At 46.4% G+C, this 16,729-nt stretch overlaps 9 protein-coding genes across 9 annotated transcripts; 4 read left to right on the top strand and 5 right to left on the bottom strand.

The window, feature by feature from the left end:
* Positions 1 to 599: 599 nt before the first annotated feature.
* Positions 600 to 1,723, bottom strand: PHATRDRAFT_10865 (predicted protein; the record flags this gene model as incomplete). The annotated part of the gene is made up of 3 exons (XM_002178312.1): positions 600 to 950; positions 1,032 to 1,101; positions 1,173 to 1,723. Coding segments are annotated over 3 exons (972 nt in total), but the record flags the coding sequence as incomplete, so codon positions are not given.
* A 505-nt stretch (positions 1,724 to 2,228) lies between these two features.
* Positions 2,229 to 3,011, bottom strand: PHATRDRAFT_10848 (predicted protein; the record flags this gene model as incomplete). The annotated part of the gene is made up of 1 exon (XM_002178311.1): positions 2,229 to 3,011. A coding segment is annotated over one exon (783 nt), but the record flags the coding sequence as incomplete, so codon positions are not given.
* A 959-nt stretch (positions 3,012 to 3,970) lies between these two features.
* chk2 (predicted protein) lies at positions 3,971 to 5,382 on the top strand (the record flags this gene model as incomplete). Its single annotated transcript, XM_002178590.1, has 4 exons — positions 3,971 to 4,036; positions 4,140 to 4,211; positions 4,375 to 4,752; positions 4,831 to 5,382. The coding sequence occupies 4 exons, from the start codon at positions 3,971 to 3,973 to the stop codon at positions 5,380 to 5,382; spliced, it is 1,068 nt and encodes a 355-aa protein (XP_002178626.1).
* A 653-nt stretch (positions 5,383 to 6,035) lies between these two features.
* Positions 6,036 to 6,741, top strand: PHATRDRAFT_44603 (predicted protein; the record flags this gene model as incomplete). The annotated part of the gene is made up of 1 exon (XM_002178589.1): positions 6,036 to 6,741. The coding sequence occupies one exon, from the start codon at positions 6,036 to 6,038 to the stop codon at positions 6,696 to 6,698; it is 663 nt and encodes a 220-aa protein (XP_002178625.1). The 3' UTR covers positions 6,699 to 6,741.
* Positions 6,713 to 8,641, bottom strand: PHATRDRAFT_26256 (adenylosuccinate synthetase). Its single transcript, XM_002178310.1, has 2 exons — positions 8,420 to 8,641; positions 6,713 to 8,337 (listed from the first exon to the last, which is right to left on the bottom strand). Exons 1-2 carry the CDS (start codon positions 8,498 to 8,500, stop codon positions 6,838 to 6,840), a joined length of 1,581 nt encoding a protein of 526 aa, XP_002178346.1. The 5' UTR covers positions 8,501 to 8,641; the 3' UTR covers positions 6,713 to 6,837.
* A 234-nt stretch (positions 8,642 to 8,875) lies between these two features.
* Lhcr1 (protein fucoxanthin chlorophyll a/c protein) lies at positions 8,876 to 9,876 on the top strand. The gene is made up of 2 exons (XM_002178588.1): positions 8,876 to 9,018; positions 9,229 to 9,876. The coding sequence occupies exons 1-2, from the start codon at positions 8,956 to 8,958 to the stop codon at positions 9,766 to 9,768; spliced, it is 603 nt and encodes a 200-aa protein (XP_002178624.1). The 5' UTR covers positions 8,876 to 8,955; the 3' UTR covers positions 9,769 to 9,876.
* Positions 9,877 to 10,186: 310 nt separating this feature from the next.
* PHATRDRAFT_44600 (predicted protein) lies at positions 10,187 to 11,089 on the bottom strand (the record flags this gene model as incomplete). Its single annotated transcript, XM_002178309.1, has 1 exon — positions 10,187 to 11,089. The coding sequence occupies one exon, from the start codon at positions 11,087 to 11,089 to the stop codon at positions 10,274 to 10,276; it is 816 nt and encodes a 271-aa protein (XP_002178345.1). The 3' UTR covers positions 10,187 to 10,273.
* Positions 11,090 to 13,368: 2,279 nt separating this feature from the next.
* Positions 13,369 to 14,503, top strand: CaMK2 (calcium/calmodulin-dependent protein kinase; the record flags this gene model as incomplete). Its single annotated transcript, XM_002178587.1, has 1 exon — positions 13,369 to 14,503. One exon carries the CDS (start codon positions 13,369 to 13,371, stop codon positions 14,344 to 14,346), a length of 978 nt encoding a protein of 325 aa, XP_002178623.1. The 3' UTR covers positions 14,347 to 14,503.
* A 728-nt stretch (positions 14,504 to 15,231) lies between these two features.
* On the bottom strand, positions 15,232 to 16,427 carry PHATRDRAFT_19122 (predicted protein; the record flags this gene model as incomplete). The annotated part of the gene is made up of 3 exons (XM_002178308.1): positions 15,752 to 16,427; positions 15,576 to 15,678; positions 15,232 to 15,495 (listed from the first exon to the last, which is right to left on the bottom strand). Exons 1-3 carry the CDS (start codon positions 16,351 to 16,353, stop codon positions 15,232 to 15,234), a joined length of 969 nt encoding a protein of 322 aa, XP_002178344.1. The 5' UTR covers positions 16,354 to 16,427.
* Between the last annotated feature and the right edge of the window lie 302 nt (positions 16,428 to 16,729).

The raw sequence follows: 16,729 nt of genomic DNA, 5'->3' as shown, positions 1-16,729 counted from the left end.
TCATTCCCATCCTCACTTCGATAGCTCTACTAGAAAAGTCTCTTCTATATAATCGGTACAAAGACCAACAGCGAATTGGTCTTCGTTCCTATGCTGCGAAATAGTCTCACCCGTGTCGCTGCTGCGGCGAGGCGTGTCGTGATCGGCGCATCGGACGCAGCATCGCAAGCGACCACAAAGCGTTGGAATCATCAAGTTTTTTTGCAACGCCGGTTTGATCGACAGACAGGAACGTGGCGATTCGAAAACTGGGATCGCTTGGCAATGTCCATTCAGGAACCGCAGCTCGTGGACGGGCGCTCGTTGCTGATGCGCGATCAACGGGCCACAAGGCACATCAAACCAACGGAACGGAAGAGACGTATAAATTCGAAGAAAATTTACGAACGAAACATCAAGCGTGTGGAGGATCTCAGCAACTATATTAAATTCATGCAGAAACATAACAAATAGCTAATTTGGAACCAATGTATTGCACCAAGAGTACTTAGTGGACAACCTTGCATCAAGTAGGTGCCATATATCATGTATCAAGGTTTGCTTCGTATGATCTAGAATCGAATGGAAGCATCGACAACCAATCACGAGCTCCACAATGTTCAGAAATTGTCAAAGATCTTGGCTTCTTCACGGGTAAGCTTGGGATATTTCGTCTTCAGCTTGTCGTTTACGTGCGTCCAGCTCTCGAAATTTGAGGCGTCCAGCGGGTTCTTAATACTGGGAACATAAGGAGCTGGATATTCCATACGACGGATTTTGCCAAAGTCTGTATCTGTAAAAAATGGATGTTTGGCTATGTCATTTTCGCCCCCTGATAGGCTACCGAGGCGCTTGCGCGGATCACGGGTCAAGAGTCCACTCATCAAGCTGTTAGCCTCAGCTGAAATCCATTTTGGAAGAGAAAATTTGCCTTTCACTATGGCTCGGAAAAGCTCAATTTGATCCATTCCCTTTAAGAAGATACAGAAAAGGATCGTGAGATTTGATCATTGAGAGAGCAAGAAAAACCCAATACCGGTACGTACATCGACGTAGAACGGCGTATAACCAAGAATCATTTCGTAGAGCAAAACTCCCAATGACCAATGATCACAGCCCCAACTGATTTGAAGAAAAAAATCGTGAGCTCAAAAATACAGCAATCTTTGAACCGTTACTTTTGCATCACTCACTTGTGGCCGCGATTCAGAATGACCTCAGGAGGAAGATAAAGCGGAGTTCCGCATAAAGTATAGGTCATGTCCGAAACGTATTTTGCGAATCCAAAGTCGATGATTACTGGGTAACCTTCGTTGCTAATGAGCACGTTTTCAGGTTTTAAATCACGATACACAAATCCACGGCTATGCATGTATCCAAGTCCTTCAGCAATTCCGGCAATATAGAACTTCGAGACATTTTCCGACAACTTGTCGCTCGTCGAAGTGTGCATGACACCATACAGCTCACCTCCTTGGACCAGGTTCATGAGCATGTAAATATAGTCTACGTCCTTAAACGCCCCCAATAGCCGGTTGACTAGCGGATGGTTCAGGCCCGCCATAATTTCTTTTTCGTGGACAACGGAGCGAGCTTGCCCGCTTTGAGAAAGTTCGTACTTGGATTGTACCTTCAATGCGTATGCTCTATCGTTACCATCCGCTCCTGGGCGCGACACGAGCCATACTTGGCCGAACGTTCCAGCCCCCAGGATTGTGTGCTTGGTCAAGTCCGCCAAGCTCAACTCCGTATTCGTTATGCTCTCTAGATGAGCTCCTCTTCCCTTTCCGATGGCCAAAGTGTCAAAAACTTTTCGACAAGATTCCAATGTAAGCACCCCAACCCTGCAGTTTTCAACAACTTTCACGGTATAGCCAGCCTTTACCACCGTCGAATCCTTGGGGCCATTTGTACCCCTGGCGACGTCAGACAATAACGTTTCGTCCCCGAAATAGGCACCCATACTCAGCGTTTGCTTTTTCTTAGTACCGGATGTTGACTCAATCTTCACCGATCCCGACCGTACAAGGTAGACCGCCGCTTTTACTTCAGAGCCCTCTTCAAAAATATGATCACCGGCGCTGTACTCAAGATCCTGCAATAGGTTGGCCAAGGATGACAACGTCGTGGAATCCAACTTGGTGTCGTTCAGCAATTTTATCCCACCCTAAAGGAAAGCTTGTTGTATGAGAAAAGCGGAAAAAGAGATGAACACTTGATTTTGCAACGTTACGACGTACCAACTTTCGTTTATCCAGCGAACGCAAAACCAAGTCATCCAAATTTCCGAGAACCTGGGAAAACGTATCCTTGTCAATGGTGAACAGTCGACCATCTGTTTGGGCAACGATATTGCAGACCGGTGGCTTTCCTGTAACAATAGCCCGCTCTCCGAAGTGCTCACCCGCTTTGATGGGCAAGTCCTCGTACTTTGAATCGCCATCACCGACGTCTGTTGCTATCAATGTTCCCTCCTCCACTATATAGAATGCAACCCTCTCACCCCCTTTGGTCACAATAACGTCACCCTGCTTAAAAGGACACGACAGCATGACCGTCGAAAGCTTCTGTATGTCTTGTGGCGCTAAATCTTGGAGAAATGAAACCTTGTTCAGAAAATCGATTTTTGCTTTGGCGCTTTGTTTCGATTGAGCTTGCAGAATATAACGGAAGGATCTTTGATCAACACGAAAGAGCGTAGCGGCTGTCGTAGTCATCACGGTCGCGGCACGAGGGCACGTATACATTAACGCTAGCTCGCCAAAGGAATCGCCCGGTTTGGCGGGCTCACCGACAACGATGCCATTCACAGAGTAAATGCAAATTCCTTCTTCGAGAACATAGAAATAATCACCATCATCACCTTGTTTAATAATCACCTCCTCGGCGGGGATTTGAACCTTTTCAAAAGCCTGAATGAGAGGGAAGAGTTCGGAAGGCGACATGTTCTCAAAAACGAAACTTTTGAGGAGAGCTCGTTTGATAAAAAACTTTTCTTCTTCCGACTTTGGGAAGACTGGCGGTTTGTACGCAATAAAATCGATGATCTCAAGGGGTTTTGCGAATACATTCAGCAAGTGATGCGCTCCGCCGCGGCCGGCCTTTCCCATTTTTTTGAGCGCTTCACCGCCAGCCTTCCCCATGCCAATGCCTGGCTTGGCGAGCAAGCTTTGTAACGCCACTGAAGGATTCAATGCAAACGTGGCATTGTCCTTTTTCGAAGGCTCGCCCATCATAGCACCATTTTGATGATTACCGGATATTGCCGAAGAGGCTTCTTTGCTTGGACCACAACCCATTACGATCAACTTTTGATTGTTGTTATGACTGCAACTAACAGTAAACTCTCGCGAGGACAGAAGATCCTCTTACTGTGAAAAGGGGTGCGGAGGATCCTTTCTGTTCGCCATAAAAGCGACAACAAACAATCGTGCGACGTGCGAGAAAAATTCCATAATTGTCTTTCCCGGACAAACCGAAGTCGCTCTCCGGCCTTTACTCTTTTACCAGCCGTTCACGTCGCAATAGATGAGGTACATGGACAAATAGTTAAGCTAATTAACCGTAAAAGCTTTATATGCTTATTCCTCGTCGATATTGAAAGTGGCGGGCGATGCTAAAATTCTATTTCTCATAAGAAAATTAATTAGATAGTCCCACTTTTAATCTCTCGCAAAGAATCTGGTGCTTACTATTAGATTTTATGTGAGACTCGATAACTCAGCGCTCCAGAAAAAAATTCACGACAGCAATCCTGTCTGTCTACAAGACTTACAATAATAGCAGTATTTTGGGAGTAAGAAAGGAACCTGGAATTGGTCTTCACTGACAATCAGCAGTGAAAGGATTTTTTGGCTCGTTCCGCTGGTGTCCGTGAGGGTCGATCGGTTCTTGCCTTCCTTACAAAGCGCAATTGTGTGTTCACGACAAATCGCCGACTGTACTTTGTGCATTCCAGCAAACAAATCGACAAACCAAGCAGAATCGGAAGATGGGAATCTGCGGATCTTCCGAAGCAGCAGCGCAAAATGTCAGCAATGCAGACCAAAAACCTCCGGTACGTAGTTTGGCGATTTACCTGTTCTGTGCGACTGCTATGTTTTTACTTCCGAACATGGCCCTTTGCTGTTTATTCATGAAGCAATCAATGCACTTTTTAGGCGCAGCATGGCAAAGCCGAAGATCCCAGGTCTGGAAAACGCTTCGGTGATGTCTACAAGATGGGGAAAGAGGTATGTGTGTTTCGGTCATCGGCCAGCGTTTTGTATTGTCTGTGATGTAGCCCACCTGGATCACTTTTGAGAATGCATCAAAAGCGGATGCGATAAAATGGAAACTTTGACACATTCTAACAGCCTTCATCTGTGTGCTTGGATTTTTTGAAATCGGCCTTAGTTGGGATCCGGTGCATTTTCTATCGTCAAGTCCGGCCAACACAAGCAAACCGGCGAAAGCTTTGCCATCAAGATCGTTACCAAGTCGAAGCTCACTCAGGAAGACGAAACCGCTCTTAAAGACGAAATAGCTGTTCTCAAAGAGCTGAAACATCCCAACATCATTCAACTCTACGATGTATATGAGGAACGCGATTTCTACTATCTGGTTACGGAACAAATGGCTGGAGGTGAACTGTTTGACCGGATTGTGCAAAAATCTTACTACAACGAGAAAGAAGCGCGCGATGTTTGCAAGATATTGTTCGAAGCGATGACATACTGCCATTCTCACAAGGTAGCGCATCGTGATCTCAAGCCGGAGAATTTGCTTTTGTTGGTAAGTCAACGTGTTACAGATGATGTTCGGCTTTCATTGCCTCTTTCTGACATTCTTCTTTCTTGTAATTTTGGGAAGTCTTCTGATAACGACTCAAATATCAAGATTGCCGATTTCGGGTTTGCCAAAAAGTGCCCAAAGCCGCAGTGTTTGAAAACGCAGTGTGGAACGCCGGGGTATGTAGCCCCTGAAATCTTGGAAGGTACACCGTACGATACGCAAGCGGACATGTGGAGTCTCGGTGTTATTGTCTACATATTGCTAGGTGGATACCCGCCTTTTATCGAACAAAATCAGCGTGAGTTGTTTCGTAAGATCCGTAAAGGACAGTTTGAATTTCACGATGAGTACTGGGGACAAGTCTCCAAGGAGGCGAAACACCTCATCAGTTCTTTACTGACTGTCCATCCTACCAAACGCATGGATGGCCCGGATTCTTTAACTGACAAGTGGATTACAGCCGGCGACGACGTACTTGCTAGCAATGATTTGGGCACGAATTTGGATAAGTTGCGATCCTTCAACGGCAAGCGCAAGCTCCGGGCTGCGGTACAGACCATTATGGCTGCCCATAAGCTCACATCACTGGGCGTGGATCTCAAAAAGAATTTGGATGAGACCGTATCATAAAAAGCAGAAAAAAAAAAGCTGGAGGTTGCAAGGACCGCTGTTTGTTCGTTTGGTCTTATCTGGTTCCTCGTTGTCGTTCTTTAAAGAATATGTGTTTCCTTCATTGGTGCTGAAGAATATTATAATAGTCTTAACAACCTATTGTCGTTCTCTAAACTATAATGAAACAGTAAACATAAATTTGATGTTTGCCTATCTTTAACGTCTAACAGCAACGATGAATACGTTATCGCAAGTTAATTCACATCATAGCACTTACATAAGCCGCGTTGTTTTGTTGACAACAAAGATTTTGTCTGCTTGTCAGATTTTGGAAATTTCAGTACCCGATCGAAAGGTAACAACGTTTTTGCTTGCATGTGTAGGCGTAGAATTCCTACTGACGCATGCTTTCGCACAAGCGATCTGCAATCCCTTCTGACGATTTGTCGATACAAAGCATCTTTTGGACAGCAACCGCGGTAAAGATTGACAGGACCAACGACTTTCGTTGATCTTGCTACTTGTTGATCACCTGTGAGGTAAGACCGACGAATCATGCAGTAGTCTAAGCAATAGAACGGTAGAAGGAAGACGAGCCGTGAGACCTGGTTGCCGATGATCATGGGCATGCTGTCCCTGTTGGATTTCGCCTGTTTAAGTCTGTTTCTCATATGATTCCGTATTCCATCGATGTTACAGAAGCCAGCATGTTTTCCTTTGCTTCTAATGCAGTCCGAAATGGCCACTTGCAACGAAGTTCGGCCCGTTGCTTTTCGGACGTCGCCCACAAGCCCTTGCTTAACTTGCACGGCTTACAAGCGCGTTATGCTAACGCTACATACGTTGCTGCTTCCAAAGTGGGCGGACTTGAGACTGTTGAAAGGGAACTTATGGGTCTCTATAAATCCTCCCAGAAGTCCGCCGCCTTTGCGGCATTCCTTGAGAATCCTATGATCAGCCGCGACGAAAAAACTAAGTATGTTGCATCAATGGACAAGTTGTCTCCCATTACCCGCAATCTTCTAATTACCATGGCTGGAAACGCACGTTTGAATGAATTGCCTAAGGTGGCGACCACGTTTTCACAACTCATGAAGGCTAAGCGCGGTGAGGTCGAAGCTCAGATTATCAGCGCATCGGAACTGTCTGCTGCTGAACTAAAGGAAGTGAAAGCGGCGATGCAGTCCCAGGTGCCGAAAGGAAAAACTGTCATTATCGAGGCAGTTACCGACCCTTCTATCGTTGGAGGATTGCAGGTACAAATTGGAGACCAGTTTTTGGATCTTTCGGTGAAGAGCCGAATTGAAGAGATTGCCCGTACTCCCTTGAGCTAAAATATAATAGCAATCTCGAGACAAACGTGTCTTTTAATTCTTAGCTTTTGGTTTTTGCGAAATTTAGTCTCGCTAGACAAAAGAAAATTGACTGGGTTTACGGTTTGGTGCTATGAACCCAGTGGTTACACAGGCATTTTCACTGGTTTGTACCAGCTGTAGCTAAATCCCAGCCCTCTCCTCGGTCAATGACATCAGCACGGTTCGGGCCCACACCAATCCACCGAATCGGGATCCCTAACAGTTCTTGTACTCGCAAAATGTACTTCTGGCAATTCTCTGGCAGCTCCTCAAACTTCTTGCAGTTGCTTATGTCCTCCGACCATCCTGGAAGCACTTCATACTCCACTCCTACGTTACTGAGCACGTCTAGTGAAGCTGGCATGCTACTCAGGTACTTTCCATTGTGCAAATAAGCTTTGCCGATTTTCACCTCTGGCATCCCGGTAAAGACGTCCACTTTTGTTAAGTTGATACTGGTAAAACCGTTGATCAAGGCCGAGTACTTCATCTGGGGGATATCCAACCATCCGCAGCGACGCGTGCGACCCGTTGTTGTGCCGTACTCAGCACCAACCTGCGACAAGTGTTCACCTGGGGTGCCCTCGTCCAACGGTAGCTCGGTGGGAAAAGGACCTTCACCGACACGGGTACAGTAAGCCTTCACGGTTCCGTAAATGCCACGAAGCTTCCCTGGACTAACTCCCAAGCCCGTCAATACGCTTCCCACCGAAGGGTTACTGCTTGTCACATATGGATAGGTCCCAAAGTCAATGTCCAGCATTGTCGCGTTGGCACCTTCTACGAGAATCCTTTTGCCGGCTTCAAATTGCTTGTTGGTGTAATCAATCGTATCAATTGTCATGGAATTGACACGTTCTGCCACAGTTTTATAAAAAGCCAGTTGATTGTCTACATCAATCTTGAGTCCTTCATAGGATCTTTCGTGATGTGTGCAAAGTTCCCGGAATCGGCGTTCAAAATGGTCCCAATTCTGCAAATCACCAACGCGCAAACCGTTTCGGTTAATCTTGGACGAGTACGCCGGACCGATGCCTTTTTTGGTCGTACCTATCTTGTGTCGACCAAGACGATCTTCTTGACGCCCATCAACTTCCTGGTGGAAGTCAAAAACCAAATGAGCTCGATCGGAGATGTAGACCCGTCCTTGATAGTCGACACCGGAGGCTTCGAGTGAATCCAATTCGTTCAAAAAAGAGGGAATGTGAATAACGACACCGTTCCCAATTACGCAAGTCGCGTTGGGATTCAAAACTCCCGACGGTAGTAGATGAAATTTGTACTTTTTGCCTTGAACTACAATGGTGTGTCCTGCATTCGAACCACCCGCCACGCGTGCACACACGTCGTAATCTTGCGACAACAAATCCACTAGCTTTCCCTTGCCCTCGTCACCCCACTGTGCACCCAAGACAATATCGATACCATACTGTGTGCCAGATTTGGTAACGGACGAGGTCGACCGTGCCGGAAACGAGCCCGGGTTACCACCGACGAGCGATTCTAGATTGTTCACCTTGCGGGAAAGCTCCTGCAATAGGCCTATCACACTTTGGTTGCTCGGTTCACTACTATCACATGCCGTAGAAGAAGAGGTATTTCGCTCGCCAGACCACATCTATATTTCAAAAAGGATCACAATATATCAAGAAATAAGAGGGAGATTGCGTAGAAGACGGAATTTACACCTACCCACGTACCAATCCAGCAATAGCGCCGCCAATAGCACTTCCTCCAGCCAGAAAAGCAGGCGAGCTCTTGGAAAAAGCATGTCGAAACATGATGCCTCTAGGAATATCGATGTTGGAAACGAGTGGAGACTTTACACACGATACTGTCGGGAATCCTTTTGGTGCCGATAAAGGAACATCGAGAGCGCCCGGCAGAGGCAAAGCCGTAGTTTGCGTGAGGGATCTGCGTCGTACGGGATTGTGGGTCGTTGGTCGAACGATGGCCGTCCGTACGTTTATTTTTCCGGGTGCTTCCAAAGGTTCTGACGCCGGACATACAGTTGGCGTCATCAAATTAATATTAGTCCAATGAGTCGTCGAAAGGAAGCGATCCAGTGTCTCGCGATCCGCAATCTTCAACGTAGCGATCTGCCTTTGCGCAACAGCAAGATGGGAGGATGCGTTCACGTCACACCACTGCGTACAGTGCACCGAATAGATACACCAACCAAGGAGGCTAGTGCAAGCTGTCCAGCATCTTTTTCAGAGTGCTATCGTTTTTGACCATGAAGTACGCCGTCTTTGCCTCTCTTTTGGCCAGCGCTGCTGCCTTTGCCCCGGCTGCGAAGGTGTGTTGGACCTACGGGTTTCCCATGTAGTTCGTTCAGTAACAGAGGCAGGAATCGTCTTTTTGTAGACCGCAATTTTGTAGACCGCAATCATCGCGCAAGAACCCCGAACGCCCTACTTCTTGTTTTAAAAACAATACTCCTCCTTTCATGTAGAAATTCAACTCTCCGTGGCTAACACATTTTTGGTTTGTTTCGTATTTCTCTTAGCCTGCGGCTTCGACTTCCGCGTTGAATGCGGAAATGTCCAAATCCATGCCTTTCCTAACGGCTCCCAAGAACACTGGGGGCTACGTCGGGGATGTTGGCTTTGATCCGCTTGGATTCTCCGACAACTTCGACATGAAGTGGCTGCGCGAGAGCGAAATCAAACACGGACGGGCCGCTATGTTGGCCACTGTCGGATTTGTCATGCAACAGTTCTGGACTCTTCCCGGTATGGTTCATGTGGATGACTCGAACCTGGCGCCAGGAGCAGCTGGTATCTCGCCCATGCTGCAAATTGTCTTCGGAATGGGCGCCCTGGAATGGTGGACTAATAAGGGAAAAGTCACGATGGAAGATATGTTCAGTGACAGCAGCCGCGAACCTGGTAATCTTGGATTCGACCCCATGGGCATGTCCAAGAACAAGTCCAAGGAAGAAGCCGAAGCCATGCAACTCAAGGAAATCAAAAATGGACGATTGGCCATGTTGGCTATTGGAGGTATGATCCATCACAACTGGGTGACCGGTGAAGCCCTGTTCTGATGCGTCTGCGAGCAGCGGGACGCTGGCAAAGAACCCATGAACGGATGCAGCGACTTTCACTACTATAGGTTTATCTAACTGCTAGAGAGACCGGCTTTCGATTTCGTCCTTGTTGTTTGATGCATATATTCGCTGAATGTTGTAGGTGATTACTAATCGGGAGCGCTTGTCATTGACTACAACGCTTTGGTTCGACTCCATGTAGACGACTGGTCCCCTATATCTGTTACTGAGATGAAACAATTCCATGCCAGCCCCCATTTGCGTTGAGGGAAGATTTGTGCCATGTACCGGTCGTTAGCCGCTTCAATAGAACAATGAAAAATCCGTCGGGAGAATCTGCTGCCCCACTTACTCAAGAAAATTCCCTTTCATCTCCACTTACTTCAAAGTATCAACGATTTGCTTTTTGTCTTTTACCGTATGTCTGGCGAGTTCTGGTAAACGATATGCATGCAGTGTGTGTATGATTGTTTTCACCTCTCCACAATAAGATTTGATCCTATCACCCTATAGTGAGCTCTTCCAAGCGTCGTCTAGCTCCTTCTCTGTCGAGCTCTTCGCTCCGCAAGGTGTCGTTAATTTCTTTTTTGTGGTTCTGTGTAATTTTCGTCGTACCTGATGAGGCTCTTCGTCCCAGTAGTAAGGGATCGCTCTTAGGTTTGCCCTTGCTTGCTTTCCGTTGCTCTTTGTCCTTTAATAACCAAACCTCAGCAGGGCTTGGCGGGTCTTTCGAAGACTTTCGACGAAAGCGTCGGAGCTTGCGAGCTGCTGATTGTACCAACACTGTCATATATTCAACTTCTGTGAGTGCGTACGAAAGGGAACGCGCAGATCGCACCTTGCGAGCCTCGACCTCGACTTTCCTTATTTCCGTCGATGTATGTGTATACTTCAGCATTCCCCGACGAACGTCAGGAGGCATACGCAGCTCGGGGCCTGATCGCCTCAAACGATCGACTCTGCCATCGGAATCAACACACTCAAATTCATCAATGTGCATTGCGTACGTTTCGCAGGGAGCCCAGCTTAGAGTCAGCGGTGGGCCTCGCATAGTCGATGGATGATCACCCAGTGTCACAAAATGCTCTTGAATGTGCACTTGATTGAATGTGACCGTCTTGCTCTCTATCGCCACTGTATCTTGCGTGACTGCCGCAGCATCTTCTTCGACGACACTGTCGACTTCATGACATTCAGATTCTTCCTCGAGAAACGTTTTCTCCTCTTCTCGGTCGTCTTTTGGAACCTCGGTCTCAAGAAATTGGTGCGTTTTCCGATTAGAGGGAAGAGCCTTTGGTATTTTTACTACTGTAGTCATGGACTTGTCTCTACACCAATGAAAGCAACCGTCGTCAAACAGATTTCAGGTGTTCCTTGGTGAAACAGAAAATAAGTGATTTTGTGCTCTGCCGGGTGGGCGGTGGAAAGCTATAGATATTCAGTGCGCACCATGCGGCTCAAGAAATACGTGCATATGTCTACATTCTCTCAGCAGCTCTCTGTAATGCAGGACTTGCAGCCAAATATCAATAAAAACGTTCATAGTACACGCTGGAGGAAGAATCATGAATTCACTTGTCACAGCTCACGAAGTAAACGTCACTGAAGGTTGACCGGTTTCTTCGACGAAAGCATTCACCAATAAGCTCAAGCCAAATTTACATTCTACATTAAATCTGTATAGGTGTTTTCGGATGAATCGTCACCATCTGTTTGTACTTACATTAAATCTAATTCACAGTCAGCCGAATTGACTATAAACTGATGAACCGTGTTGAGAATTCGTCAATCTAGGTGGACGTGTTTATATCGAACTGTGACGACGTACAAGAAGATACATCTGATATGCACAGACAGAGCTCCTGCTCACACAAACAGAGGCTCTACAAGGATCATCACCCCAAAACTGTACTCTTTCGTTGTATTCTACAAATACATTTGTAAGCAAGTAGGACTTAATCTACATTCAGTCTTCTATTCAACCGGGCACAACCCCCTCTGACTAGCTATTCTCTACAGAATTAGATCGACGTATCCGTCGGAGAGGCAGAGACCCATTTCCCTCTTACATTAGGAAAGCTATTCTACCTGTCGAACACTTTATCAGGTAGCATTTTTGTATTTGAGTACATTGATTCGAATCCTTGTTGTACACTGATTCGAATTTCGCTAATAGTATACTGAGGTATTCAAAGCGAGCCTCAACCCATGTTTGTACACTTACCCGAACATAACTTACACTTTGCATGCATCATTTCTTCTGTCAATCACGGAACCAAAGCAAACATTTGCAGCTGTGAAAAAGTAGCTTTCCAAAATCAGTTAACCACTGGTCTGCCCTTCTACAGCTCGAATGACTGTATATGTCTGATTTCAAGGTAAAGATGACTTTCTGGTACAAATGCTACGAGAGACCAAAGTCACTTCAAAGACGATAAGGTTGTGAAAGCTAATCGTGTCGTCTCGCAACAGGCGATCCACAGTGTCGACAAAACACTCTGTCGACCGTTATGCCACACTCGCATTAAGGGTTTCCCAAGGGTTAGGTTGCATTCATTGCCTTCGCTGCCAGTTTCTGCCACAACTTCTCGCTGGGGTAGAGCGAGAAAGGAATGGGTTGCGGTTCTTCAGCCGAAGCAGGGCGGGTACGTTAAGAAGTGAACTAATTGTCTACCGTTTGTCGCCCGTTGTCCACTAGAAAAATATTTGACTCCCGATCGCACGAGGCGAAAACAAGTAGTAGTAGGTGGACTGGCATCTCGTAGTAGGTTTCTGACATGCCCTTTGTTTCAATAGGACCAACAATCGAGAAGTGTCCAGCGTGAAACGGAATCTTTTTTCCCGCCCCAACTTACGAATCCGTCCAATACGGAAGCGCCGTTGCGTACCGTGACATCGTCCTACACTAGCAAGGCTTCACAAGCGCCTTCGCCGCAAACTTTATTTGCATCGTCTGCAGCTGATCTGCAGAGGTCATCGAACGGACAGAGGCAAACCACGTCAAAACAGCTGGCCGTGTCCAAGTCGGCGAAACAGCAATCAGCGTCTGGCAGTGGTCCAAAGACTGCCAAATCGTCCGAATCTGATTCGAGCGTAGAGCAGCCACCCCAGAAACATTTTAACCAGACAAAAAAGAAAACGAGCGTATACGTGCCTCCTTCTCCAATCACATACCCGCATTTGCCGGCGGAGGAAATACAGCGGTCCACACCCAAAAAAGCCTCAGCCCCGAAACACTATCAGGAATCCTCTAACTGTAAAGGGAAAACAAAAATTCAATCAAAAATGTCGGATGACGAGAGTTTAACCGATGAGATTCTTGCGGGTGGCGGAGAAGGAGCTGACGCGATATGTGACAAGATAGGTAATCTCCAACTTGAGGGAAGCTTGGAAGGAAATTTCTTGGAGTCTGCCGAGCTGGTGGATTTTAATTCTTCCGCACTTAATACAACTGCCATTAACGACATGAGTCAAGAATTTTTGGCAGCTCCCGAGTTAAGTCCTTTGGAAGGGTCCCCGATACCAGAGAAACCATCAAGTTCCGAAACCTATACCCACAGTCCGGACATGCACCCGGAACCGAACTCGGGAAGCGGCATGCGATTTGACGAGTTATACAGGCTGAAGGGTGTCCTCGGTACCGGTGCATTTTCAACTGTTCGTGAAGGATTCCACCGAAACAACCAAAAGCTCAGTTATGCGGTCAAATGTATTAATCGAAAGAAACTTACAGAGGAGGATGAAGCTGCTCTGTTAGATGAGGTGTCAATCCTGAAGGAAATGGAGCATTCACATATCATTCGACTATACGATTTCTTCGAAGAGCCCAGCACATACTATTTGGTGATGGAACGAATGCGTGGAGGCGAGCTGTTTGACCGTATTGTTGCCAAAGCATACTACAACGAGAAAGAGGCACGAGACACCTGTAAGATCGTCTTAGAAGCTGTTGGCTACTGTCACCAAAACCATGTTGCGCACCGGGATCTGAAACCGGAAAATCTTCTTTTACTATCGGAGCACGATGATTCAGCCGTCAAGATTGCTGATTTTGGTTTTGCCAAGAAAGTCTATAAGCATAATTGCCTGACGACACAATGTGGCACTCCAGGCTATGTCGCGCCAGAAATTTTAGAGGGAACTCCATACGATGAGCGAGCTGATATGTGGAGTGTCGGTGTAATCCTTTACATTCTACTCGGAGGTTATCCTCCTTTTATCGAAAGCACTCAACGTGATTTGTTTCGTAAAATCAGAAAGGGGGAATACGAATTCCACGAAGAGTATTGGGGGACGGTATCGACTGAGGCGAAGGATCTGATATCATCATTGCTCACTGTTGACTGCAGTACACGCCTGACTGCTCACCAAGCTTTGGAAAACGGATGGATTCTAGGCGACGACGCCAAGCTTGCTTCAAAAGATTTGGGGCCCAATTTGAAGAAGCTTGCCAACTTCAATGCCAAACGGAAGCTTCGTGCTGCAGTTTCGGCCGTGATTGCCATGAACAAGTTAAACTTCCTTTCGGAAAGCTTTGTCAAGCCGGGCGGTAAAATGACGAAAGACGAGAGCTAGACGTTGCAATACGACGCAGCCTCTTAAAAGAGATTCGTACGTCTATTCACGACTGTGGGACTTGAGGGAAAGGTGTTATTGTGAGAAACACATTGACGCAGTTGAGAGCGAATCGCTCCATAGTTTTTGCATAAACCTCCATTCTTTCGGTAAAAAATCTTGAATTTAAACTTATGCAATTCGCCGAAGCGGGACATTCGAGTGTGTCGCATAGTTTCCAGCACCATTTGCTGTAATGGAATGAATAGTTTCTCGAGTTCCGTGAAATAAAAATGTTATTCACTTGTATACGGGACTCGTTTTCTGTCCATTCGATGTTACCGCTGATGCGAAATGCTCCCACAACGCTTCCAGGAGCTGTGAAGGATCGCGTTTTGGTCGATTTTGACGGTCGACGCTCCATCTGTGAATCCTACTAGAATCTTAACATAGCTCATCGATATGTCGTCGTCAGTAAAAAGGAAAGATGATACCAGAAGTAAGAACAATGGTGTTTCAGACGAGTCGGCCGGGAAGAAACGCGGATGGGACGAGATCGAAAGCTTGTTCGACAAGAAAAAGGGGAAGAAAATGGCCGCAATTTCCAGAAAGGAACAAACAGTAGGGAAGTGTCGGAATCAGAAAGGACAAGAATCTCAAAAATCCAACACGAGAGGCATTGAGAAGGGACAATGGGTCGATGATGGCCTTGGCGGGAAGTACGACGACGAAGGTTTCACAGGTAGGAGAGAAGATGGCATCAAAGTTTTTAAAGCCCACGTAATGCAAAAGCCAAATGCTGGTCGAACTGAGAAATGTCCATTTGACTGCGACTGCTGTTTTGTATAAATCGGACATCTGCGTCTACTTCCTTTTGTTGAGAATACGTTTGCGAAAAACTCCAAATCAATTAAAATGAATTCCAGCCTCGTTGAACTCAGCAAGCAGCTGTAAGAAGTCGTCTAGATCAAGTTTTGCTGCACGCTGTCCTTTCCATGAATCTCTTTCCAAAATCTCTTCCACGATAACTTGAGCGGGTCGACCGTCGACCATCTTTTCGGGATGAAGTGACTGAACTGTTCTCCGATTATCCTCCAGCAATTTCATAACTGACTTTGTATTTAGAACCGAGCGAAGCGTTTTGTTTTTTCGATTAAATAACAATCGAATCTGTAGAAGCAAGTCCAACGCAATTAGGAATTTCAATCTGCTAGACCAGTTGGCCACTGCTTGAATACATTCGAACGTACCATTCCGTCCCATTCAGTAAAATTCACAGGAGGAGGAGGATTTTTTAGCTCAATACGCACAACACGGGACTCTACCTTCGGTGGCGGGCGAAAATTTTGTTTCCTGATAAAGTGCATGTGGTCATGACGTTAGAGAACTGCTCCAATCTACAAACACTAATCCAGAAGAGTCTTACCCAACTTTCAATAGCTGATCTACCTTTGCCAGTAGCTGCGTATTCACAGAAAGGCGGCAGTACAGTGCCTCCCCGGGGCGAGCAGAGAGACGCAAAGCGAACTCCTCTTGAAACATGAGAACGGCACAACGAAACATGGGCCGATGAGAAAGAAGTTTAAAGACGACTTGAGAACTAATCTGATAGGGCAAGTTTGCAATCATACAATCAAAAAATGGCCAAGCTGTCTTCATAGCGTCACCCTGTATAACCTGAAGTTTATGTGCCAAATCCGTGCCCTCGGTTCTTTTCAGAACCTCGCGAACCATTCTAGAATCGAACTCCAGGGCGACAACCTTCTTGGCCCGTTGCAACATCGGAACAGTCATGTTTCCTGTTCCTGGTCCGATCTCAAGCACAACATCCGTTGCCTTTAATCCAGCCTTGTCTATAATCGAACTTATTACAGCAGGGTTCTTGAGAAAATGCTGCCCCAGAGAAGTGTTCGGTGAAATAAGATTGGTGCTAGCCGAGTTGGTCGATGCTGGTGAAGCTTTCTGGTACGGTTTCGACGCAGCAGATGCAATATGGGTCTGACCCCGCTTTTTCAATGCCTTCGGCATGCTAAAAAATTGCAGCTGTTAATCCAAAATGTAGTCTTGTGATCTAATTTACGCAAATGGAGAGTCTTGCACGCTGCAAACCAAAAATGAAAAAGTGTTAAGAGAAAAATCGACATTGACTGAGTGGTAATATTGCGTTACGCCGAAAAACACGAAGGCCTCGACGGCGGGCAGACGACGCCGAAAGCTATTTCACAGTCAGCTAACAAGGTAACAAAAGGACGCTCAAAAGAAGCTACGATAAATTTAACAGTAACTACAAGAAACGCTACGTCGAGAACGCCGATTTGTAGCTTCCTCACCAAAGCAATAGCATTGAAATCGCTCAAGTCCTTCGAAATTATTTCCACTAAGCTGTAGTAATGTTAGAAGCATT

The sequence above is a fragment of the Phaeodactylum tricornutum genome, chromosome 4, assembly GCF_000150955.2.
Source record: "Phaeodactylum tricornutum CCAP 1055/1 chromosome 4, whole genome shotgun sequence".
NCBI lineage: Eukaryota > Bacillariophyta > Bacillariophyceae > Surirellales > Neidiaceae > Phaeodactylum > Phaeodactylum tricornutum.
Note: the sequence above shows the minus strand (reverse complement) of the source record. Positions and strands in the feature narration are given on the sequence as shown.